Source organism: Pelobates fuscus, chromosome 2, assembly GCF_036172605.1.
Source record: "Pelobates fuscus isolate aPelFus1 chromosome 2, aPelFus1.pri, whole genome shotgun sequence".
In the NCBI taxonomy this organism is placed as follows: domain Eukaryota; kingdom Metazoa; phylum Chordata; class Amphibia; order Anura; family Pelobatidae; genus Pelobates; species Pelobates fuscus.
The window spans coordinates 10715043-10742762 of record NC_086318.1 but is presented as its reverse complement, the minus strand read 5'-3'; the positions used below and the strand labels follow the sequence as shown (position 1 = coordinate 10742762).

The 27720-nt window shown below is 44.4% G+C and overlaps 1 protein-coding gene across 1 annotated transcript in view; it reads right to left on the bottom strand.

Moving 5' to 3' along the window:
- GAREM2 (GRB2 associated regulator of MAPK1 subtype 2) overlaps window positions 1-27720 on the bottom strand; it is a 205002-nt gene that overhangs the window by 11665 nt on the left and 165617 nt on the right. Inside the window, exons 3-4 of the mRNA XM_063440771.1 lie at window positions 4646-4776; window positions 1261-2421 (exon numbers count right to left, since the gene is read on the bottom strand). Coding sequence (XP_063296841.1) covers window positions 1261-2421; window positions 4646-4776 — 1292 coding nt within the window. The remainder of the gene's footprint in view (window positions 1-1260; window positions 2422-4645; window positions 4777-27720) is intronic.

Here is a 27720-nt window from a genome sequence, read left to right as displayed (position 1 = left end):
ATGAGATACCATGCGGTACCATGAGATACCATGAGATCCCATGAGATCCCATGAGATACCATGCGATAACATGAGATACCATGCGATACCATGAGATAACATGATATAACATGAGATAACACGGCTGCTGAAGGCTTGTGGAAGATGTAGAGATCATAATAAACCATGTCTGTTCTCTCACATGGCGTATCGACTGCAGGATATTTTCATTCATGTCACAGACTCTCACTTGTTATTCAATGTTACTGTCACTTTTATCATGTAATGCTTCCATTCCTTGGGTTTATCATACACTAGGTTATTTACTAAAGTGAGAATTTATTTCAAATTTAGGGATAAAATAGCCGGAAACATTTTCTAAGTCAGATGTGCTCCCAGTTGGGTTACTCCTTTAGAGGAAAGCTATAGGGTCAGGAATACATGTTTGTTAAAAACAACATCTAGCCCCCCTGGCATCCCCTTGCCCTCCTAAATATAATAAAATCTTAACATTATTTCAGTCTGCTGCTGCTGGCTCCCCCCCCCCCCCCCCCCCCAATCTGCCTGTTTGGCTGACATCATCAGAAGTGCATAGGAAAGCATTGGATTGGCTGAGACTGTCAAGGAAGCGATCAGGGGTAGAGCCAGCACAAGCCAAATACAGCCCTGTCCAATCAGCATCTCCTCATACAGATACATTGAGTCAATGCATGCAGAGGGTGGAGACACTGAATGGCAGTCACTCTGTGCAGCACTGCCGCAGGAAGCACCTCTAACAGCCATCTGAGGAGTGGCCAGTGGAGTTATCACTAGGGTGTAATGTAAACACTGCATTTTCTCTGAAACCACAATGTTTACTGCAAAAAGCCCAAAGGGAATGATTATACTCACCAGAACAAATGCAAAAAGCTGTAGTTCTTCTGGTGACTATAGTGTCCCTTTAAATTTGAAATTCACTATAGTAAAAAAAAAACCCTGGTAATGGTCCCATCCTACGTGTATCATTCTCCTTTCCCCACAATATGGTATCTCAACACCTGTCCGTCCAGCACCATTGGATGATTGTAATTCTTCACATTCTGGGCTACCTCTGTATTAGAACATAGGATTACCATTATGTCACGTCATTCATCATTTTTATTTTTACAATTATTATAAATGTCTTATCTCATTGACACATGACACAATCACAAGATGCATGAAATACCCTTTTCAAAGGGTCATATTTCAACTGCTCAGTCAAACTGTACTACAATTATTTGATGTCGGATGAACACTTACTGCATCTGATTTTGGAGGGACAGGGGGAGGATTTTCTTCCCTTTTCTCCTCAGTAGTTAAGGCTGGTGGAGAACATGCATTTCCTTTTCCTTCCATGGGAGAAGATGTCACAAAAGAGATGAGGTCTTGCTGGACCTTGTTACCACACTCTAAATCAACAGGTTGACTGCTGGGTTCTGAGTAATTCTCAGAGGTCTGGTTGGTCCAAAGTTCCTCATAGGGAATCTCAAGCTGATCCTGAGTCCTAAAATCTTGTTCCACCCAATCAGGAGTCATGTACTCCTGGTCAAGGTCTGAGTTATCAGATGAAGAGCCCAAACCCTGGTTCTGAGCCTCACGGCAGTCAGGTGGACTGGGATTGTCTGGAAGTGTTCCACTGTAAACACACAATGAAAGACGCTGAAGACCCTGGCTCAGTTCCTCTCTGGTGTAGTTAATGGAGCCTGTAGAAAATCCCTGAAGGCAGACACGAATTTTTCTAGGACTGGCACATTCCTCTGTAAAGTCTGTCTTAGTTTCTCGAACAGCCTTGGAATACTCATCTGGGTTGAACCTCTGTTCTTGGCAAAAAAGAGAGCAGTCTCTCACTAATTTATCAAAGTGTGGGTCTCCACAGAGAAGACCCTCAGGTAGAGAAAAGCGTGGCATGTCTGTGAGAAGAAGAAAGTGGAAGGGATTCACTTCCACTTTTCGCAGGAGGCAACAAAGCACCACAGTTTTAGAGATGATGCTCACCAGCTTATACCGATGGCCCTCTCTAATGACATGAAGGTCATAAGGGTTGCGAGCAGGGCGGGTGGGAACCACTACATTGACTGGCAGTCGTACCTTCTCGATAATGCTACGAATTGTGTGTTCCCCTTCCTGCATCTGTAGCTCCAGTGGACTCCGTGTACTGAAGCTGCCCTTGCACTGGAAGGGAAGACTCAAACTCTCATTGGTGCGATGGTTCATGCATATCAAGCAGGGCATCTTGCCCTTCACCTGTTTACCGAGAGTGCCAGTCTTTCCAAACTTCTTTAGGATAGTATTGAAGCGTGACTTTTCCTTCACTGTCTTAGCACACAGGATCTCTGCCTGGCCCATAAGAGTCAGCTCATCTCCAGTGTGCAAGGTAAAATTGTACACCTCACTGTCTTCACTGAATTCACCGGAGACCACCTAAGGGGAAAAATACAGATCACAGATTTTGACAGATTTAATAAACTTTCTGAATATTATATGGAGGAGTCTGGGAGTGTATAAAACATTAAACATATCTGGCTGCTACTGAGATTTCAATTATACAATATCTAATCCCCTGGAGACCAGAGCTGGATAAAATGCATGTACTCATGACAATCCTGAAGTGTCGTTGATTCTCCAGTTGGATTAAACATTTTACATTACTTTTTATTTAACAGAAGCAGATATTACTTATTAGAATGTGTTGGACTTTTGTCAAAATAGTATGTAACATTAACAGCTCAGGCTTTTTAGGTCTCCAACTAACTATTTTCCATCCCAGCTTGGGTTTTCATGATGATGGACAGAACCAGAGGAAGATTATTCTTTAATCCGAGAAATGCAGGCATTTTAATGCCAGCACATATTCAAAATATGGTTTGCCGAGAAGTAATACGTTTCTCTTTAAAAGGACACAATAGTGACCAAAACAACTTTATCTTAATGAAGCAGGTTTTGTGTATATATCACTGCTCCTGCAGTCTCAATTCTCTGCCATGTAGGAGTTAATGAACTTTGTTTATACAGTCCTAGTCACACCTCCCTGCATGTGACTTACACAGCCTCCCTAAACACTTCCTGTAAAAAGTAATCTAATGTTTACATAGAAACATAGAAACATAGAAACATAGAATGTGACGGCAGATAAGAACCATTCGGCCCATCTAGTCTGCCCAGTTTTCTAAATACTTTCATTAGTCCCTGGCCTTATCTTATAGTTAGGATAGCCTTATGCCTATCCCACGCATGCTTAAACTCCTTTACTGTGTTAACCTCTACCACTTCAGATGGAAGGCTATTCCATGCATCCACTACCCTCTCAGTAAAGTAATACTTCCTGGTATTATTTTTAAACCTTTGCCCCTCTAATGTAAGACTATGTCCTCTTGTTGTGGTAGTTTTTCTTCTTTTAAATATAGTCTCCTCCTTTACTGTGTTGATTCCCTTTATGTATTTAAATGTTTCTATCATATCCCCCCTGTCTCGTCCTCCAAGCTATACATGTTAAGATCCTTTAACCTTTCCTGGTAAGTTTTATCCTGCAATCCATGAACCAGTTTAGTAGCCCTTCTCTGAACTCTCTCTAAGGTATCAATATCCTTCTGAAGATACGGTCTCCAGTACTGTGTACAGTACTCCAAATACACTTCCTTTATTGCACATTCTATTTAATTTAGAATTTCCTATCTCCTGCTCTGTTAATAGCTTGTTAGACCTGGCAGGAGCCTCCTGTGTGTAATTAAAGTTCAATTTACAGAGCAGGAGATAAAAACGTTTAAAGGGACAGTATAGTCACCTGAACAACTTAAGCTTAATGAAGCAGTTTTGGTGTATAGAACATGCCCCTGCAGCCTCACTGCTCAATCCTCTGCCATTTAGGAATTTAATCCCTTTGTTTATGAACCCTAGTCACACCTCCCTGCATGTGACTTGCACAGCCTTCCATAAACACTTCCTGTATAGAGAGCCCTATTTAGGCTTTCTTTATTGCAAGTTCTGTTTAATTAAGATTGTATTATCCCCTGCTATGTTAATAGCTTGCTAGACCCTGCAAGAGCCTCCTGTATGTGATTAAAGTTCAATTTAGAGATTGAGATACAATTATTTAAGGTAAATTACATCTGTTTGAAAGTGAAACCAGTTTTTTTTTCATGCAGGCTCTGTCAATCATAGCCAGGGGAGGTGTGGCTAGGGCTGCATAAACAGAAACAAAGTGATTTAACTCCTAAATGGCAGTGAATTGAGCAGTGAAATTGCAGGGGAATGATCTATACACTAAAACTGCTCTGTTTAGCTAAAGTAATTTAGGTGACTATAGTGTCCCTTTAAAATAAGTTACATCTGATTAAAAATGAAACCATTTTGTTTTCATGCATGCTGTGTCATTCACAGCCAGGGGACATGTGACAAGGGCTGCATAATCAGAAACAAAAGTGATTTAACTTCTAAATGGTAGAGATTCGAGCAGTGAGACTTTAGGGGCATGATATACACACACAATCTGCTTCATTAAACTGAAGTTGTCTTGGTTACTATAGTGTTCCTTTAAAGCTATGCACTAAATCTGGCATGGTTGGAGAACATCTGACTCTCTTTCAAGATATCACCTCTCCTTGTTCAATATGGACCCTTTTTGTACCAGGAAAGCAGTGACGCTGACCTTGACGCTGAATGTGATGGCTTCCATTACAAAGACACGGTCAGGAAATACACTCGCCACCTCTTCTACGCTGCTGAAATACTGCACGGGCTCACGGACATCGCGATCCTGATCCAACAGCTTGAACTTCCCTGGAAAAGGAAGGGAACGTTAGGAAGTGTTTCCTGTGAGACAGGTGTTGGAATTAAATTATCCCTACATAATACTAATCTTATTGTGACAACTGAGTGTTGTGGCATTGCTATGTCACACCGTTAACCCTTTGCTATGTACCCATTAAATTAGGGTGAGTACCCCACCTGTGCGCACCCATTTCACCTGTCTACAAGTATAATTTCTGGCCATTCTCTATTTGGATATGAATCTTACTTACAACACGTTCTTCCTTCAGGAGAGAAAAACCTATTTAGGGGTACAATACGTAACTCTCTTAAATCCAGTCTCTTCTCTGCACAGCTGCTAATCGGAACTCTCCATCTTGTCCCAATATCTATGTGTCTACTACATATTGCAACATATACCTCATCTATAAATACACATGTGCTAGAATCTTCATATATGTATTACACAATCAGCTGACTGGTGTCCAACATCGTACACCAAGCATGTCAAATTCAAAGGCTAACACGTGCCAAATAAACAAGGTTTAAACAAGGTTTAACAAGGTTTAAACAAAAAGGTCAGTTTTCATAGTAACGTGGGTTTATTTCGAGAAGTACAGTATAAAAAAAGTTGCCTAACTGACACTGGACCTCCTCACTCTTGTAGGGCTTCAAAGTAGGGCCGTCCCTATAAAGGCTAACACCTGAGTCTTGGTTCTGGGGGTTGGCCACTGGGCTACAGCCTCTACTTTAGCTGTCTCAGGTTTCTGTTTCCCATAGCCTACTCGATGCCCGAGGTACTGGACCTCGGCCATTCCTATGTTACATTTGGCAGGCTTCAGCGTTAAGCCTGCTTCCCTAATCCTGTCTAAAAAACAAAAGACATTGTGCATGTGTGGCAAAAAGAAAAACAGAATTTTGTTTGGTGTACAGGGCCTATAGTGTGTGTCTTCAGGATATCTAGATAGGGGGTTAACGGATCACCTGGCACCCTGACTGGGTACTTCCGTTGATGGATGCTTCCTGAAGGCTCCAAGCACTCCCCCCCCCCCCCCCCCCCCCCAATCTGCCTGTTTGGCTGACATCATCAGAAGTGCATAGGAAAGCATTGGATTGGCTGAGACTGTCAAGGAAGCGATCAGGGGTAGAGCCAGCACAAGCCAAATACAGCCCTGTCCAATCAGCATCTCCTCATACAGATACATTGAGTCAATGCATGCAGAGGGTGGAGACACTGAATGGCAGTCACTCTGTGCAGCACTGCCGCAGGAAGCACCTCTAACAGCCATCTGAGGAGTGGCCAGTGGAGTTATCACTAGGCTGTAATGTAAACACTGCATTTTCTCTGAAACCACAATGTTTACTGCAAAAAGCCCAAAGGGAATGATTATACTCACCAGAACAAATGCAAAAAGCTGTAGTTCTTCTGGTGACTATAGTGTCCCTTTAAATTTGAAATTCACTATAGTAAAAAAAAAACCTGGTAATCATTCTCCTTTCCCCACAATATGGTATCTCAACACCTGTCCGTCCAGCACCATTGGATGATTGTAATTCTTCACATTCTGGGCTACCTCTGTATTAGAACATAGGATTACCATTATGTCACGTCATTCATCATTTTTATTTTTACAATTATTATAAATGTCTTATCTCATTGACACATGACACAATCACAAGATGCATGAAATACCCTTTTCAAAGGGTCATATTTCAACTTCCCTAATCCTGTCTAAAAAACAAAAGACATTGTGCATGTGTGGCAAAAAGAAAAACAGAATTTTGTTTGGTGTACAGGGCCTATAGTGTGTGTCTTCAGGATATCTAGATAGGGGGTTAACGGATCACCTGGCACCCTGACTGGGTACTTCCGTTGATGGATGCTTCCTGAAGGCTCCAAGCACTCCACTCAACACCATAAGCACTGCAGACGGAACCTCTCTTCCTTCAGAGAGCAAAGAAGGAACTTGCTCTTAAAAGAGCTTAGTGATTATAGCCAAGGGAGTATACAGTGTATAGCAATTCCCAGTGTAAATGCAGCCTTTTCCCCCATACATGAAACGAGGCTCTATGTTGAGGGTAAAACAGGAACTCAGCAGTCTGAGGGTTTATTGGCACTTATATACAAGTTTTCCCACAAGGTTACCACCTACGTGGACCTTGTGGGATACAGGACATGCTGTTACAATAGCCAATCAAAACATTACAGTACAGTCAGACACTCCCAGTTAAGGCACACAAACCCTCCCTTCTTCCTGTGATATAATTACTGAACACAATGGGTTAACTTAATTATCACAGGTAGAAAATATACAGTTTTATACAATATTCATAACTTCCGAACTATACATACAATTCACATATAATTCTATATTCTAAACCAGCATAAACAGTGTACAAACATGTAAAAATCATCCGAATTGGTCCAGTGGTTCAAAAGATAGGTGGAAGTCATATTTGGTCTATTTCACATAGAAAAAAGACTAAGTCCCATTGAATGCAAGAACGGGCACCGTTCCTGCAAATAGCCCATAATAACGTGGCGTTCGAATCGTCGAACACACTTCGATTTCCGTCAAAGTGGAAAAGAAGGTAAGGTTCAGCGGTATTTGTGCCGTCGTGTAGCCGATTTAAGTTCCATGAGTTTGACGGCAAAACACAGCTGACCGTGTTCGACTAAACAAGATGGCCGCCACCACGTGTTCGACTGTACGAACGTGGCCACCCAGCGTTCGACAATTAACCTGTGGTTAACCACCAGCCTGGGAGGAAATTGGCGGCACACTCCACTCGTGTGAGGTCCGCCTTTTCGGTAATTTGTATGGTAAGCCCCATTTACCGAACCATATAAGAAAAGGACACGAACAAAGAATTTTCACAGTCGGGGGACACAGTTTTACAGGGGCCTTGTTCCAAAAAGTCTCAATATGCCCAAATAATGTTTTTAAAGAGCCATACACCCCAGGGCCATAATCCTGAGGCAAAAGGCTAGCAAACAGGCCCCCCAGAACCCAGTGGCTAGGTTATTTTAGTATTAAAGAGAAGAAAGGAAGTGGTCCTAGGGCAAAAAGTCCAAGGCGTACATGTTTAGATACCTCAGAGTTGCTTAAGAATTAAAACACACATTAATTGGTAAACCATAAGATACATAGAGAAAATATATAAACAAAAAATGAAATAAACACTCCACAACTATAACCCTAAGGAGAGTAATGAAGCTCAGCTGACCTGTGGGGGATATGTGAGAGGTAAATCAGTAGGGATAACTGCATACAGTAATAGGGGTAAGTGAATACCTCAAGCTGAGAAGCTTAAATAAAAGAGACTGTCTATAATGAATAAACCAATATGAAATATAAGTCAGATACATTTTTGTGTGGCAAAAAGCTGCGCTGACAATCAGCACCTCCATGGGGAGCATTCAGCACCTCCATTCAGACCCAATCTAATACACTGCCCACAAAGACAATACATTGGCCCCATATCCAACACACTGCCCCCCACCCCATTCTAATACACTGCCCACAAATACAATACACTGCCCCCCACCCCATTCTAATACACTGCCAACAAATCAAACACACTGCCCCTTACCCCATTCTAATACACTGCCCACAAATCCAATACGCTGCCCCCCACCCCATTCTAATACACTGCCCACAAATCCAACACACTGCCCCTCCCCCATGCTAATACACTGCCCACAAATCCAACAAATTGCCCCCACCCCATTCTAATACACTGCCCACAAATACAATACGCTGCCCCCCACCCCATTCTAATACACTGCCCACAAATCCAACACACTGCCCCCCACCCCATTCTAATACACTGCCCACAAATCCAACACACTGCCCCCCACCCCATTCTAATACACTGCCCACAAATCCAACACACTGCCCCTTACCCCATTCTAATACACTGCCCACAAATACAATACACTGCCCCCCACCCCATTCTAATACACTGCCCACAAATCCAACACACTGCCCCTTACCCCATTCTAATACACTGCCCACAAATCCAATACGCTGCCACCCACCACCTTCGAATACACTGCCCACAAATCCAATACGCTGCCCCCCACCCCATTCTAATACACTGCCCACAAATCCAACACACTGCCCCTTACCCCTTTCTAATACACTGCCCACAAATCCAATACGCTGCCCCCCACCCCATTCTAAAACACTGCCCACAAATCCCATACGCTGCCCCCCACCCCATTCGAATACACTGCCCACAAATCCAACACACTGCCCCCACCCCATTCTAATACACTGCCCACAAATCCAATACGCTGCCCCTCCCCCATTCTAATACACTGCCCACAAATCCAACACACTGCCCCCACCCCATTCTAATACACAGCCCACAAATCCAACACACTGCCCCCCACCCCATTCTAATACACAGCCCACAAATACAATACACTGCCCCTTACCCCATTCTTATACACTGCCCACAAATCCAATACACTGCCCCCCACCCCATTCTAATACACTGCCCACAAATCCAACACACTGCCCCCACCCCATTCTAATACACTGCCCACAAATCCAATACGCTGCCCCCCACCCCATTCTAATACACTGCCCACCAATCCAATACACTGCCCCCACCCCATTATAATACACTGCCCACAAATCCAATACGCTGCCCCCCACCCCATTCTAATACACTGCCCACAAATCCAATACACTGCCCCCACCCCATTCTAATACACTGCCCACAAATCCAATACACTGCCCCCTCCACCCCACGCTAATACACTGCCCCCTCCACCCAATCTAATATATATCTTTTCTGTCTTACAGGCACAACACAAAGTGCCCCAGGGCAGGTGGGCCGCAAATATATCTATTGTGGGCCGCAAGTTTGACATGCTTGTCGTACATCAGCCGACTGGTGTCAAACATCGTGCACAATCAGCCGACTGGTGTCAAACATCGTGCACAATCAGCCGACTGGTGTCAAACATCATGCACAATCAGCCGACTGGTGTCAAACATCGTGCACAATCAGCCGACTGGTGTCAAACATCGTACACAATCAGCCGACTGGTGTCAAACATCGTACACAATCAGCCGACTGGTGTCAAACATCGTACACAATCAGCCGACTGGTGTCAAACATCGTACACAATCAGCCGACTGGTGTCAAACATCGTGCACAATCAGCCGACTGGTGTCAAACATCGTACACAATCAGCCGACTGGTGTCAAACATCGTACACAATCAGCCGACTGGTGTCAAACATCGTACACAATCAGCCGACTGGTGTCAAACATCGTACACAATCAGCCGACTGGTGTCAAACATCGTGCACAATCAGCCGACTGGTGTCAAACATCGTGCACAATCAGCCGACTGGTGTCAAACATCATGCACAATCAGCCGACTGGTGTCAAACATCGTGCACAATCAGCCGACTGGTGTCAAACATCGTGCACAATCAGCCGACTGGTGTCATAATTACATCTGTTCTTTTATTTGCAGCAGGCTCTGCTTTATTTAAAGAAAAAAGAAATTGGCAAAAGCATGGAAAAACAATCTCCTAGAATGTGTGATAAAAGAATTGGAAGCCCCCAATATAGGTCTGAACCCGTTTAAAAAAAAAAAGCCATTTTTATAGACCAGTTCACAGTCTGGAACAAGCACTACTTTACTTTCACCACTAGGGGGAGATGAAGCTGCGTATCAGGACAGGCTGCCAGTGTTCGCTGTCCTTCAGCACCAGTTTGCAAGCAGTGAATAGTCTGCCATGAGAGCTGAATGTATGAGAGTAATTCTCACTGTCCAGAGCTGGGCAAGCTCTCAGTCTGACTCAGGGAATCTGGACGTTGGTCTTGCAGAGTTACGATGCGGAGCTCCACGTTGAAGCTGGGAATCTGGAGTAATCTCCTCTATTCAGCCTGAGGACAAAGTGCCCCTTTGTGTTCTAGTGCTCAGCCTGTTATGGCTTTTGTCTAAAAGCATTCGCTGTGTCTTTGTTTAGCGAAGGATTTAATCACTGTCGCTTCCACAACTGTCATTCGTGGGCGCTTCGAGCAGGTACCGGGGACAGGCACAAGAAATACAATTAAAACAAAAACAAAAAAATCACACAATTAATTCATCGCATTAGTCTGAAATATCATGGGTGGGGGGGATTATTCACTAAACGGACCGTTTTGGGGGACTGAGTAGGGAGTTGTACAGATTATCACTTTTTAACCCCTTAAACAAGTCTTTTCCATAAAATCACGTGATATCAAATAAATATAGAAATATAAGAAATATAGAAATATAGAACTGTTACGGCTCCTCCTTCCTTCCCTGTATTGGTTACTTCTTCTCACTTGTCCTCTGAACCGAAAAAAGGTTAAAAAATGGTCCAATCAATGTGCTTCAAAATAAATACATAACATTATCGACCATTTTTTCACCTTTTTTGATTTGTCCAAATCATTTTCCGAATCTATTGGACGGACAAAATTTATCAGAACCAAACCAGAAGATGGACAAAACTCCAAACTATTTTTTTTTTCTGAGGAACCACATTTTGTCCACCATGCCGAAGTCTGATAATCTGCAATCTGTCAATTTAACCCGCTCACTGCAGATCACTGCAGCTTACCCTAACGAGTTAATCTTCCCAAAACTATATTAACTTGCTATCACCAGGGGCAACTGCATAAAATACTCAGGGGGAGTACAGCCAGACTACGTCTAGGCACTGCCCCTCGATGGCACCATTTAAACCAGAAGAAGGGCATTTTCTGGGGGTGGGGGGCACTTGCCCACTCTTTCCCTATCCTGCAGTTGCCCAAGGCCACCACATATTATATAAAATACATATCGCAGTGCCTGACACAGTTACTGGAGTGTGGTTATCAAGTTGCATTATTTAATGTGGACTTTATCAGAGCTTTTTTTATTGTTAAACAAACAATGGCTGAGAGCCCAAGAGTTTTATGGATAAAGAGTGTCTGGGAACATCTCCTGGAGACTGTGTGCTCTCTGCTACGGTGACCGAGCTGTGTCCCCCCGGGGGTCTGCTCTATAGGATGGGATCAGGTCACTCACTTTAAACAGAGGCTGTTTAACCTATTCCATGCTAAAAATGTCCCAGTGTTCCAATGTAGCCTGCCAGATCAGTCACAATAAACTCTTGGTGGTTATGATGGCCACTAGCCGTTGTACATTCACATATAGAAAGTTACTATTTATTGCTGCATTGATAGCTCAATGGTTAGTGCTCCAACTACAGTGTCTCTGGTATCTGCTGCAGCTGCAAAGAATTGTCATACTCCCTTAAAGAGACACTATTGGCACCCAGAACATTTTAGCTCATTGAAGTTGTCTGGGTGCAGTGTCCCAGTCCGCTTTATTCCTGCAATGTAATTCAATGTAGTCAATCAGAGAGCCACTAGAGGCACTTCCTGGTGGCTTAAAGACTTTATGTCGCTTAACTGACGCTGGACACACTCACACTCGCATGAGGACATCCAGCGTCAGTAAAATCCCCATAGGAAAGCATCGAAGCAAAGCATTGAAGCAATGCCTCCCTATTGGGAGGGTCTAATTAGAGCATTAGTTATCGGGTGAGTAAATAGAGGGTTTTATAACCCTGTCTGTGCAGGGGGAGCAGGATGGAGCGGGGGCAGAGAGAACTATAGTGTAAGGAATACAACTTTGCATTCATAACACTAAAGAATCCCTTTACTGGGAACTGGGGCAGTGGAACGTCAAAAGCCAAAGGCATGATTAGCATAGCTGATGATGTTTGTGGTATTTTCGTGGGGGATCTCAGGGAACCCACACTCCGATATTTCAGTAATGCATTCTATTCCATATTTTTGGCATCTTTAATATGAAGAAAAACAGTAAGTTAATTACCCAATGTCTCTACATGCGGTTCAGGAATGGGGGGCACTGTGTCTGGTTTTATTGACTTGTTATACTGTTTGGGCGTTCAGCACCTGCTGCCCATGAGTGGGGGAGGAAAAAAAGTTTATTAATTAGTCAGACACCACTGAGAGTAGTGTTTTCAATTCTGTGTAACTATTGCTATTTCCTTCCAGGTTTTCAGTAAATGCAGCGTGGAATCCGACGGTGTGTTTAATTAATGATATCTCTGCTTTGAGACTGACCCTGTACGTAAACAAAATAATAAGAGTGAGTCATTGTAAGATGTTATATTCATACAAAAGGTTGTGACACATTTATTTAAATGTAAATTGATATACAAAGTTTGTCACGGGAGAACCAGCTTGGAGAAAAGTAACATTTTGGGGAATTTTGTCGCTGGTTTACATTGGGGAGAGCCAGACATTGTTTGTTTTGTAGGGGGAGAGCTAAATGCTGAACTTTTTATTTTTTTTACTTCTTTTAACCTTCTTTATTTGTTTCATGCTCTGTGTTTTATTTATTTTTTGTTGTGTCTTTGTGGTCTGACTTGTGTTTTTGTTAGGTTTTGCAGTGGCTGAAAGGGATGCAATAAATAAAAACACAAGATGTGTATCTAAAGGCCGCCAGAGTCGCCTCTCAACAAAGAGAAGACATTCACACAAAACAACACTTGCAAATTACACACAAACAGCCCTACATTCCTAGGACAGCCTATTTTCCTCGCTCGACAGTTGAAAGCAATGCCGAGTTCCTGCTGGCTGTAAAAATCCATTGGAAGAGGACAGCAGGGAATTTAGAATTATCTGGTTTGCTTTCTAATGCTTGAGAACATTCGCAAAGTCAAAACGTCACAAAAGTGAAGATTTACAAGAAAAATGGCCTTAGAGGCCCATTTACTGAGAGTAATTAGCCCCAATGACTCTCACATGAACTCACAGACGGGTTCAGCGGAGTATTAAGTCTCACTAGGACTATATATTACCAGACGCCTCAGAAAAAAATGGCCATCTGTATTGCAATAAGTTTGTATTTATTTGTATCAATTTTGTATTTGTGTAGAACCCGCCATATTATCTCATTTGCATCTTACTAGATGAATCCTTATTCACTAAGATTCGTAGTGAGACAAAATGTCTCAGATGTGCCGGACACGCTATAATAAAAAAACAACAAAGAATAGTTGGAAAAAAAGTACATTTGAAGTTAGAAAGTGTGTAATTTAGTGTTAATAGTGTGAGGTGGCCAGGTTAACAAGTCCCACTTTCCATATTCTGCTACTTAGCATAGCCAAATCCTGCTGCCGTCCAGCATCACCGGCTGCTTCCTCCATTGAGAGGCAGAACCTCCTGCTAGGAGCTAAGCCCTGCCATGCTGCCCTAGCTCATTGGCTGAATATGCCAGGTGATTGTAGCAGGATCACCGCTAAACCGTGAAGTGTCTTTGTATAATTGCCCATGTTCCCCATGTATTCATGATTGCTTGTGTGTTTTACCTGCTCCCCGTTCGGGAGACCTCATACGAACAAAACCAGTTTGTCTCCCAAACGGGGAGCACCCTAATACTCCATTTAGAATGTTCACAACTCGCTAACGAGGTGTGAAAACCACAAACAAACCATGAGGTGTGAAAACCACAGACACCAAGGGAAACGAGCGGCACGTGCCTCTCCTGGGTGGCAGCCATTTCGTATACATGAACGCCAACCAGGGAGAGCATTTGTGGAATATGTCCCGGCACGTTCGTTTCCCGAACGGGGACCCCCTCATTGCCCTTTGGAATGTTCGCACCAATCAATTAGAACATTCCCCAACTTGCAACATAAGTTCGAAACAGCAATAACAGTGAACAACAAGTGTAAAACCACAAGGGAAGTAATTAATGAGTGCTTCCCCTGGGTGGCCGCCATTCGGGCACCATTGTGGAAGTCCCTGGGATTGGTGTGGACATCTCTTTGGGGACAATGGGGAGGGGTGGGGGTTTGGCAGGCTTTCGATGTGAGGCGCGAGTCTTTCCCACTGGGACTCCCAGGTACAGAGGATCCTGGGAAGAAGACCCCTCTGACATGGGAAGTGGGAAACCCTGCATTTAGGTGGTGGAGACTGGGGAAAAAGGGACTGGAGTTTCTGTCACTCGCAAAGGCCCCTGGCAGGGGACACTGAGTGGCGAGAACAAGGGACAAAGGGTTCTGGTTCTGTTATATGGGAGGGGACAATGTCTGTTTGAGTGATTCACCCTTTGCATAGTAAAGATATAAAGCCAGGTGTGGCCAATAAAGTCATTGTTGTGCCCCTGGAACTGTGTGTCATCCAGTTACTGGGGGGGAAATGGGTCTGTGTATTCATTAATAGCGGAGGTAAGTAGTCGGGTTACCAAGGGTCTGCTACGGTGATCACTCTCAACTAATGAGCTCAGATCTGTACCGCTGGACATAGGTCAATGGCTTCTGGCTCTGATGAACTTACCCCAGGTAAGTTGTCAAATTATTAGAAAATGGTTTGACTACTTACACTGGTGGACACCAGGGCAGAATGACCATTAAAGTGTGTGTGGCGAAACCGACCTCGCCACGTGTCCTTGGAGGGGGCTGCTTGCCCACCTCTTGCCTTTAGACTATGGCCCCTGTTCTTTTTCCCTGCAGAAAGGCTGGTTTGTGCCTTTCTGCGGACTGTTAAAGCCATGCTACCCCAGATAACTATGCCATGGAGCCCAGCCGTATACTGAAAGACTATATGAAACTTTGGCTCCATGGCGATTGAACTGTATGTATGTTATCTGAGCGCCATCCGGTAATAATGTGCGCTCAGATCTAAGCTATCTGGGGATAGGTAGAATGTCTGTATTTTATGTAATAAATTTAACCTTGTGTATTTTATTGTATTTGTATGTCTTTTATTGTCTTTTTATTGTCTGCCATGTGGCTAATGGAGTTTTGCCTCTGACCTTGGAGATAATTGGATTACTTCTCAATTATCTCCAGGATAGAAGACTCTGTGGAACTGGTTTTGGGCAGAAAAGCCATGCTTCATTTGGTCACAAAGGACTTCGATCTATCTTTTGAACCAATGGACCAATTTGGATGATTTTGACATATGTTTGTATTTGGAGTATGCTGCTTATGAAAAATGTATGTTTTATGTTTGTGACATGTACTTTTAGAAGGTATAAATATTGTGTAAAAACTGTATTCCTCTGCCTGTGATAATGAGATTACCCATTGTGTTCAGTAATCATATCACAGGCAGAGGGAAGGATTTTGTGTGGGAGTGTCTGTGTGTATTGTATGGATTGATTGGTTGTTCTGTAATACCCTGTGGGCTGTACTGTGGTTGTGGATTGGGAATAAAAGAGACTGTATGTGCCAGGACAGTCAGATTCTGCTTAACCCTCAAACCGAAGTGTCGTCTCGTTAATGGAGGAATTAGAATGTATGCTGACTGCCAGGAGTGCAACCCTTTTGTATGGTTTTCCTGTTCGGCTGTTTCCAGGATTTTTAGAGTTTGCAGTTCGGGAGATTGGTGCTTACAGTTGCTGCCTGTGCATCTGGAAAGGGGAATATCGCCTAAATGGTTTTTAACCTCTGGTGAGCAAAACGGTCCGTTACAATTGGTGGCAAGCGACGGGATCATTCCCACAGCCCAGAAGGACAGCTACAAGGTAACACCATTCCCTAGATTTACAAATTGAGGGCAACATTAGTACCCGTACAGCGACCCTATATACAAAAGGATCCAACTTCAGCAGAGCAAACATGGCGTCTGACTACACTCAGGAGGAGTTTGACAGAGAGGTTAATGAGGTGCTGTCTGTCTATGGACCCAACCCCCCAGAGAGAGCCGTGCAGCTCGCCAGGAAACTAGTAGGAGAGTACCTGCAATTCCTAACAGATTTGGCCAAAAAGGAGTTACAGGGAGCTGAAGGTGTCGTCCTTCCTCCCCAGCGGCAGTGTGTATTACAGGGAGCTGAAGGTGCCGTCCTTCCTCCCCAGCGGCAGTGTGTATCCCAGGGAGCTGAAGGTGCCATCCTTCCTCCCCAGCGGCAGTGTGTATCCCAGGGAGCTGAAGGGGCCATCCTTCCTCCCCAGCGGCAGTGTGTATCCCAGGGAGCTGAAGGTGCCGTCCTTCCTCCCCAGCGGCAGTGTGTATCCCAGGGAGCTGAAGGTGCCATCCTTCCTCCCCAGCGGCAGTGTGTATCCCAGGGAGCGGAAGGTGCCGTCCTTCCTCCCCAGCGGCAGTGTGTATCCCAGGGAGCTGAAGGTGCCGTCCTTCCTCCCCAGCGGCAGTGTGTATCCCAGGGAGCTGAAGGTGCCGTCCTTCCTCCCCAGCGGCAGTGTGAGTCCCAGGGAGCTGAAGGTGTCGTCCTTCCTCCCCAGCGGCAGTGTGAGTCCCAGGGAGCTGAAGGTGTCGTCCTTCCTCCCCAGCGGCAGTGTGTATCCCAGGGAGCAGAAGGTGCCGTCCTTCCTCCCCAGCGGCAGTGTGTATCCCAGGGAGCTGAAGGTGCCGTCCTTCCTCCCCAGCGGCAGTGTGTACCCCAGGGAGCAGAAGGTGCCGTCCTTCCTCCCCAGCGGCAGTGTGTATCCCAGGGAGCTGAAGGTGCCGTCCTTCCTCCCCAGCGGCAGTGTGTACCCCAGGGAGCAGAAGGTGCCGTCCTTCCTCCCCAGCGGCAGTGTGTATCCCAGGGAGCAGAAGGTGCCGTCCTTCCTCCCCAGCGGCAGTGTGTACCCCAGGGAGCTGAAGGTGCAATCCTTCCTCCCCAGCGGCAGTGTGTATCCCAGGGAGCTGAAGGTGCCGTCCTTCCTCCCCAGCGGCAGTGTGTATCCCAGGGAGCTGAAGGTGCCGTCCTTCCTCCCCAGCGGCAGTGTGAGTCCCAGGGAGCTGAAGGTACCTTCCTTCCTCCCCAGCGGCAGTGTGTACCCCAGGGAGCAGAAGGTGCCGTCCTTCCTCCCCAGTGGCAGTGTGTACCCCAGGGAGAAGAAGGTGCCGTCCTTCCTCCCCAGCGGCAGTGTGTACCCCAGGGAGAAGAAGGTGCCGTCCTTCCTCCCCAGCGGCAGTGTGTGTCACAGGAGCTGAAGGTGTCGTCCTTCCTCCCCAGCGGCAGTGTGTATCCCAGGGAGCGGAAGGTACCGTCCTTCCTCCCCAGCGGCAGTGTGTATTACAGGGAGCGGAAGGTGCCGTCCTTCCTCCCCAGCGGCAGAGTGTCCTGCAGGGAGCTGAAGGTGCCGTCCTTCCTCCCCAGCAGCAGAGTTTCCTGCAGGGAGCAGAGACAGTCGGTCTCGCACCCCAGCCGTAGGACAAAATATTGAAAGGGGAGACAGTCGGTCCCCCCTTCACCAGCAGAGAGAGTGTCTGGGAGATGAACCTGCTACCCCCTCTCCTCAGTGGCTGAACGGGTTCCAGGGAGAGAAGTCGGTGAGCACCTCTCCCCAGCGGCAGCTTATTTATCAAAGGGGAGACCCTATTCTCCCAGATGGGGCAGATGAGGCAGTCAGTCTCTCCCCCCAGCAGCAGGACAAAATATTGAAAGGGGAGACAGTCGGTCCCCCCCTTCACCAGCAGAGAGAGTGTCCGGGAGAGGAGCCTGCTACCCCCTCTCCCCAGCAGCTGAAAGGGTTCCAGGGAGAGAAGTCAGTGACCACCTCTTCCCAGCGGCAGCTTATTTCCCAAAGGGGAGACCATATTCTCCCAGATGAGGCAGTCAGTCTCGCCCCCAGCAGCAGGACAAAATATTGAAAGGGGAGACCGCCTGTCGTGCCCTCCAGCAGTAATACTGGGTCCAGGGTCTGCCCACTCAGCAACCCACAGATCCAAAGTACCCGTACCCCACAAAGCCGTGATGGAGCCCCTGGACAAAAACTGGCTGCACGTTTACCCAGGTGCAGTAACTCTTTATTGTGGGTTGGCTGTACTGCTGATTGTGTTCTGTGGGTGGGTTGCTGGACTAACCAGGGCACTGACCAACAGGAGATCAGATACCTTGTTAGTCTGGATGGTAAAGGGGAGTAATGTAGCGAAACCGACCTCGCCACGTGGCCTTGGAGGGGGCTGCTTGCTCGCCTCTTGCCTTTAGACTATGGCCCCTGTTCTTTTTCCCTGCAGAAAGGCTGGTTTGTGCCTTTCTGCGGACTGTTAAAGCCATGCTACCCCAGATAACTATGCCATGGAGCCCAGCTGTATACTGAAAGACTGTATGAAACTTTGGCTCCATGGCGATTGAACTGTATGTATGTTATCTGAGCGCCATCCGGTAATAATGTGCGCTCAGATCTAAGCTATCTGGGGATAGGTAGTGTAACGGATCACCTGGCACCCCGACTGGGTACCTCCGTTAATGGATGCTCCTAGTGCTTCCTGAGGACTCCAAGCACTCTGGCAGACACCACAATCACCGAATCCGAGAAACCTTTAAATTCTCCCAAGCATATGAATGCTGTAGACCATTGAATAGGAACCATACGAATAGGCTTGTACTCCTAGCAGTCAACTGGAACAGCATACAATAAATCCTTCCCCCCAATAATGAGACGACACATCACTTTGAGGGTAAAACAGGAACTCTCTGGCTGCTAGCTTGCAGCCCTTTTTATTCACAATCCACAAAACCTAGTACTGCTCACAGGGTTTTGCAGAACAACCAATAGACACATTACAACACATACAATGCAAGTACAGCAGCCAATCAGACACAATGGGACAATAGAAACACACCCAGCATATTCCTCCCCTCTGCTTAGGAGATAATTGAGTCAATTACTGTATCTACTCAATTATCTCCAAGCTGAAAAGTTACACTTTTTATACATTTTTATAACTTTGTGAGTTAACATCGTACATACATAAAACTTATATTATTTTAACCAGTATAACTTGGGGACAAACATATCCAAAATTCACTTGAATAGGTTCAGGGGTTTAACGGTTAGGTCGAAGTCCTTTGTTTTCACTTGCAAGCATGGCTTTTCCTTGTCCCTGGGACAACACCCTGCTGGAGAACAATGGATCCGGGGGAGGGGAAGAGGAAGTGTCCAAAAAGTTTCAGTATGTCCATACACTGTTTTTAAAAGGCCAGCACAGTACAATAAAAGTCCATTCACTGTGCTTAAAGGGCCAGTAGCCGCACGATAAAACACAGTATGCCCAAATACCGTGCATAAAGGGCCAAATCGCCCAGGGACCGTAGTCACACGGTAAGAGGCGGGCAAGCAGCCCCCTCCAAAACACAGTGGCGAAGTGGCTTTCGCTACATATCTTCCCATTCGGGGGTAGACTAACCAGGTACCTGACCTTCTGCCGGTCAGTACCTAGATTAGTCGGGCAGCCCACCCATAAAACAAAATTAGCAGAGTAGCCCACCCACAAAACAAATTTAGCAGTGTAGCCCCCCCACAATAAAGAATTCACAGAATGGCCCACCCACGGTACATAGTTCACAGAGGGTCTAACCCACAAAACAAATTTAGCAGTGTAGCCCCCCCACAATAAAGAATTCACAGAATAGCCCCCCAACAATAAGTCATACTGGCCTGTAGGTCCCAAGTTGTGGGGTGAAACTGTGGCACCCTCGGCCTTGCTGGGCAAATGGCTGTGAGTACTTGGGGGCCAGATGCCCGATGTGCTCTGCTCCGGGGTCAGAGCTGGGGTAGTCTCAGGGTAAGGAAAAAAGGAAGGACAGAGGCCAGCGGCGCTCTGCCCAGTTGCCAGCTCTTCCGCTGAGGCAGCCTGTAGAAAGTCAGGCTCAGGGGAAGGAAACAAGGGAGGACAGAGGCCAGCGGCGCTCTGCCCAGTTGCCAGCTCTTCTGCTGGGGGGTCAGGGAACAAAGGAGTTGACTGGGGAGGAGAAATATCACTTACCTCCCCCTGGTACTCCGGCTGCTGCTGGGGGGGGAGGTCGATGCTCTCCACTTTCTGTAACTCCAGCTCTAGTTGGGGATCTGGGCCGGTTGCCCAGCATCCCTGTAGGGCCGGTGGAGAGATCTCGGTCCCATCTCCACCTGCCTGCAGGGGGTCCTCCCAGGACCAGTCTATGAGGTCCTCTACCTCGGGTACCTCTGGTTGCTGTTGGGGAGGGAGACCGGTTGTCTCTTCCTCCAATAACACATTCTGCCGCTGGGGAGTGAGACCGACTGTCTCCCCTCCCTGTAAAACATACTGCCGCTGGGGATCTGGGCCGGGTGCCCAGCATCCCTGTAGGGCCGGTAGAGAGACCTCGGTCCCATCTCCACCGGCCACCTCGGTTTCTTCCTCGTCCCACTCTACCTGTGGCTGGAGTTTCTCCCAACGTGCCCACTGGCCTTCCCTCAACGCCCTGTGTTGTAGGTTCCGGGTCACCATGTCCCACACAAACCTCACGTATTTCTCCTCTGGATTGGGTCCGTAAAACTTCAGGCGCAACCCTACCATCGTGCCAAACTCTAGTACGGAGTAGCTATACGCCATGCTTGCTGTAGCCACTGCTGGTTCCATTATGTTGCTGAAGATAGGGACGCTGCACAACTCCACAAGTTACCGGTGTCTCTGAGCTGCTTCTCCTCGCACTAGGACGCCATCCCACCGCTGCCACCAATGTAACGGATCACCTGGCACCCCGACTGGGTACCTCCGTTAATGGATGCTCCTAGTGCTTCCTGAGGACTCCAAGCACTCTGGCAGACACCACAATCACAGAATCCGAGAAACCTTTAAATTCTCCCAAGCATATGAATGCTGTAGACCATTGAATAGGAACCATACGAATAGGCTTGTACTCCTAGCAGTCAACTGGAACAGCATACAATAAATCCTTCCCCCCAATAATGAGACGACACATCACTTTGAGGGTAAAACAGGAACTCTCTGGCTGCTAGCTTGCAGCCCTTTTTATTCACAATCCACAAAACCTAGTACTGCTCACAGGGTTTTGCAGAACAACCAATAGACACATTACAACACATACAATGCAAGTACAGCAGCCAATCAGACACAATGGGACAATAGAAACACACCCAGCATATTCCTCCCCTCTGCTTAGGAGATAATTGAGTCAATTACTGTATCTACTCAATTATCTCCAAGCTGAAAAGTTACACTTTTTATACATTTTTATAACTTTGTGAGTTAACATCGTACATACATAAAACTTATATTATTTTAACCAGTATAACTTGGGGACAAACATATCCAAAATTCACTTGAATAGGTTCAGGGGTTTAACGGTTAGGTCGAAGTCCTTTGTTTTCACTTGCAAGCATGGCTTTTCCTTGTCCCTGGGACAACACCCTGCTGGAGAACAATGGATCCGGGGGAGGGGAAGAGGAAGTGTCCAAAAAGTTTCAGTATGTCCATACACTGTTTTTAAAAGGCCAGCACAGTACAATAAAAGTCCATTCACTGTGCTTAAAGGGCCAGTAGCCGCACGATAAAACACAGTATGCCCAAATACCGTGCATAAAGGGCCAAATCGCCCAGGGACCGTAGTCACACGGTAAGAGGCGGGCAAGCAGCCCCCTCCAAAACACAGTGGCGAAGTGGCTTTCGCTACAGGTAGAATGTCTGTATTTTATGTAATAAATGTAACCTTGTGTATTTTATTGTATTTTTATGTCTTTTATTGTCTTTTGTCTGCCATGTGGCTAGTGGAGTTTTGCCTCTGTCCTTGGAGATAATTGGATTACTTCTTAATTATCTCCAGGATAGAAGACTCTGTGGAACTGGTTTTAGGCAGAAAAGCCATGCTTCATTTGGTCATAAAGGACTTCGTTCTATCTTTTGAACCAATGGACCAATTTGGATGATTTGGACATATGTTTGTATTTGGAGTATGCTGCTTATGAAAATGTATGTTTTATGTTTGTGACATGTACATTTTAGAAGTTATAAATATTGTGTAAAAACTGTATTCCTCTGCCTGTGATAATGAGATTACCCATTGTGTTCAGTAATCATATCACAGGCAGAGGGGAGGATTTTGTGTGGGAGTGTCTGTGTGTATTGTACGGATTGATTGGTTGTTCTGTAATACCCTGTGGGCTGTACTGTGGTTGTGGATTGGGAATAAAAGAGACTGTATGTGCCAGGACAGTCAGATTCTGCTTAACCCTCAAACCGAAGTGTCGTCTCGTTATTGGGGGAATTGGATTGTATGCTGACTGCCAGGAGTGTAACCCTTTTGTATGGTTTTCCTGTTCGGCTGTTTCCAGGATTCGTAGAGTTTGCAGTTCGGGAGATTGGTGCTTACAGTTGCTGCCTGTGCATCTGGAAAGGGGAATATTGCCTAAATGTTTTTTAACCTCTGGTGAGCAAAACGGTCCGTTACACTGAAATGGTTATGGTACTTAAGTCTTCCTCTAATAAAGAGACCTTTTAAAATATAGATATTGGTAATAACTTCAGTTTAAAATTGGAGAAAAATTTTCATGGAAACAGCAGATCCAGTGGAGTATTATTTTAATTTGCAGCTCAAATTATCCAGCCAAAACTCCCACATGTTAAATAGCTGGCAAACTGGCAGGAATCTGGCGTTATAGTGTATTCAACCCAGTGATGGTGATAAATGTACATTGTAAACAGATCCATACTTACCTTGGTGGTCCATTGCTCCCCAATCACCAGACATACTACAAACTGCCAGCACACTATGAGTAATGACAGGGAAGGACGCTCGAGATAGGGACCCCAGTATTACTAATTATTATTTTCTGGGTCAAAACAAGTAGCTTGTTATGCGGGACAAGTGGATTGGGTTTCCACATTAGTCCCATGGACAAGTAGATTATTTTTATATTTCCACAACCCTGAGGTGGTTTTATCTTTAAAAGGCAACTGGATTAATACTTGTAAAAACAGAATACTCAGGGTATCATTTTTAAAAGGTAATCGCGTTTTGATCCAAAGATAAATCTGACTGCCATTCAGGGGTCGAGAAGAAATATTTTCCTTGTTTTCTGCAAAATTGGAAGCGCTACAGACTGGGTTTTTTGTCTTCTTTTGGATCAACAACAAAAGCATATGTGAGGAAGGCTGAACTTGATGGACACAAGTCTCTTTTCAGCTATGTAACCATGTAACCATGTAACTATTTAACTATGTAACCATGTAACCATGTAACCATGTAACCATGTAACTATGTAACTATGTAACCATGTAACATGTAACTATGTAACCATGTAACCATGTAACCATGTAACTATGTAACTATGTAACCATGTAACATGTAACTATGTAACCATGTAGCCATGTAACTATATAACCATGTAACCATGTAACTATGTAACCATGTAATCATGTAACCATGTAACCATGTAACCATGTAACTATGTAACCATGTAACTATGTAACCATGTAACCATGTAACATGTAACCATGTAACCATGTAGCCATGTAACTATGTAACCATGTAACCATGTAACCATGTAACTATGTAACCATGTAACCATGTAATCATGTAACCATGTAACTATTTAACTATGTAACCATGTAACCATGTAACCATGTAACTATGTAACTATGTAACCATGTAACCATGTAACCATGTAACCATGTAACTATGTAACTATGTAACCATGTAACATGTAACTATGTAACCATGTAGCCATGTAACTATATAACCATGTAACCATGTAACTATGTAACCATGTAATCATGTAACCATGTAACCATGTAACCATGTAACTATGTAACCATGTAACTATGTAACCATGTAACCATGTAACATGTAACCATGTAACCATGTAGCCATGTAACTATGTAACCATGTAACCATGTAACCATGTAACTATGTAACCATGTAACCATGTAATCATGTAACCATGTAACCATGTAATCATGTAACCATGTAACCATGTAACTATGTAACTATGTAACCATGTAACTATGTAACCATGTAACCATGTAACTATGTAACAATGTAATCATGTAACCATGTAACCATGTAACCATGTAACCATGTAACCATGTAATCATGAAACCATGTAACCATGTAACCATGTAACTATTTAACTATGTAACCATGTAACCATGTAACCATGTAACTATGTAACTATGTAACCATGTAACCATGTAACCATGTAACTATGTAACTATGTAACCATGTAACATGTAACTATGTAACCATGTAGCCATGTAACTATATAACCATGTAACCATGTAACTATGTAACCATGTAATCATGTAACCATGTAACCATGTAACCATGTAACCATGTAACTATGTAACCATGTAACTATGTAACCATGTAACCATGTAACATGTAACCATGTAACCATGTAGCCATGTAACTATGTAACCATGTAACCATGTAACCATGTAACTATGTAACCATGTAACCATGTAATCATGTAACCATGTAACCATGTAACTATGTAACCATGTAACTATGTAACCATGTAACCATGTAACTATGTAACAATGTAATCATGTAACCATGTAACCATGTAACTATGTAACCAGGTAACCATGTAACCATGTAATCATGAAACCATGTAACCATGTAACCATGTAACTATGTAACCATGTAACTATGTAACCATGTAATCATGTAACCATGTAACCATGTAACCATGTAACGATGTAACCATGTAACCATGTAACTATGTAACCATGTAACCATGTAACCATGTAACCAGTAACTATGTAACCATGTAACTATGTAACATGTAACTATGTAGCTATGTAACCATGTAACCATGTAACCATGTAACCATGTAACTATGTAACATGTAACTATGTAACCATGAAACCATGTAACCATGTAACATGTACCTATGTAACCATGTAACCATGTAACCATGTAACTAGTTAACATGTAACCATGTACCTATGTAACCATGTAAACATGTAACCATGTAACTATGCAACATGTACCTATGTAACCATGTAACCATGTAACCATGTAACCATGTAACTATGTAACCATGTAACCATGTAACCATGTAACCATGTAACTATGTAACATGTAACTATGTAACAATGTAACCATGTACCATGTAACTATGTAACCATGTAACCATGTAACCATGTAACTAGGTAACATTTAACCATGTAACCATGTAACCAGTAACCATGTAACTAGGTAACATTTAACCATGTAACCATGTAACCATGTAACCATGTAACCATGTAACCATGTAACTATGTAACCATGTAACCATGTAACTATGGTCTATTTTTTTTATAGAAATCACCTTAGTCAGGTTTCCTCTTTCCCTTCAGGTTTGGTAAAGTTGAGGAGGTGAAGTAATGCATGGTAACAATAATTACAATAAGAATTCATTTTCGGAGTTTGCTCAGTTTGTTAGCTTCAGTGAGCCACATTGACTTCAATAGAAACTAATTTCAGACATTTTGCTCCGAAAAAGAGATAGGATTCGTAATGATGCGAATATTTCATAGATTTACATTAAATGTCTGTCCGAGGTACAAAAAAGAAATATATGTATCTGCAGCACATTTTATTAACGGAATGACAAACATTTCTGAAATTTTATTTAAGAAAACACTGCTAAAAGTGGGAGCAAACAGATTTATTTGAAATACAGCTTCTGATTCCTTTTTTAGAACTATGGTGAGAAGACCTGAGTGAATCCAGCCTTCAGGAGGAGCAATGCCCCTGTTATAGGCAGATTCTGGGGTTATTTAGGACTGCGAGCCATTATCTGGACATTGTAAATCATGGCCATAGATATGAAGAAGCATGTTGGACTGAACATCACTAAGAGCCTGTATGTCAGCTGATATAACACAATTAGCTCAGCAAGCAGCAGAGGAGTGTGCCTGGAATCCACCACTTTGCAACTCAGCAGCTCAGGGTAACCGCCTTCAATAAAAGTAAGTGGGCAGCCCACCATCCCCAGAGATCTTTCATTACCATGAAACAGATCAGGAGATTGCCAGTAAAAGTGCAGCCCCTTACCCCCTCCTCAGTAAAACAAGGCTGGTGGGCGATCAGACTAGAGGTGGACGAAGTTCATCAGGACAAGACTCTGATAAAGGCAATTAAATGATAGACGATTGATTAACGATTATCCATGGGTCAGGACTGAGGGGACCAATCTTGGCAAGAAGATACTCTTCCTTCCTGACTGAAAGGCTGATAAGGCAGACAATGTATCAATGAACAGATTAACTCCTCTCCTTATTACAGATTAACCCTGCCGCAACACACACCTTGTCCTTCAACTACCTATTCTAAGCCTTCTCTCAACATTAACGTCCTAATGCTTTATATAAATCATGGGTTATACCTTGTCCTCCAACTGCCCATTCTAAGCCTTCTGTCAGCATTAACGCCCTGTGTAACGCTTTATATAAATCATGGGTTACACCTTGTCCTCCAACTGCCCATTCTAAGCCTTCTGTCAGCATTAACATCCTGTGTAATGCTTTATATAAATCATGGGTTATACCTTGTCCTCCAACTGCCCATTCTAAGCCTTCTGTCAGCATTAACGTCCTGTGTAACGCTTTATATAAATCATGGGTTACACCTTGTCTCCAACTGCCCATTCTAAGCCTTCTGTCAGCATTAACGCCCTGTGTAATGCTTTATATAAATCATGGGTTACACCTTGTCCTCCAACTGCCCATTCTAAGCCTTCTGTCAGCATTAACGTCCTGTGTAACGCTTTACATATCGTGTGTTACACCTTGTCCTCCAACTGCCCATTCTAAGCCTTCTGTCAGCATTAACGTCCTGTGTAATGCTTTATATAAATCATGGGTTACACCTTGTCTCCAACTGCCCATTCTAAGCCTTCCATCAGCATTAACGCCCTGTGTAACGCTTTATATAAATCATGGGTTACACCATGTCTCCAACTGCCCATTCTAAGCCTTCTGTCAGCATTAACGTCCTGTGTAATGCTTTATATAAATCATGGGTTACACCTTGTCCTCCAACTGCCCATTCTAAACCTTCTGTCAGCATTAACGCCCTGTGTAACGCTTTATATAAATCATGGGTTACACCTTGTCTCCAACTGCCCACTCTAAGCCTTCTGTTAGCATTAACGTCCTGTGTAATGCTTTATATAAATCATGGGTTACACCTTGTCTCCAACTGCCCACTCTAAGCCTTCTGTCAGCATTAACGCCCTGTGTAATGCTTTATATAAAT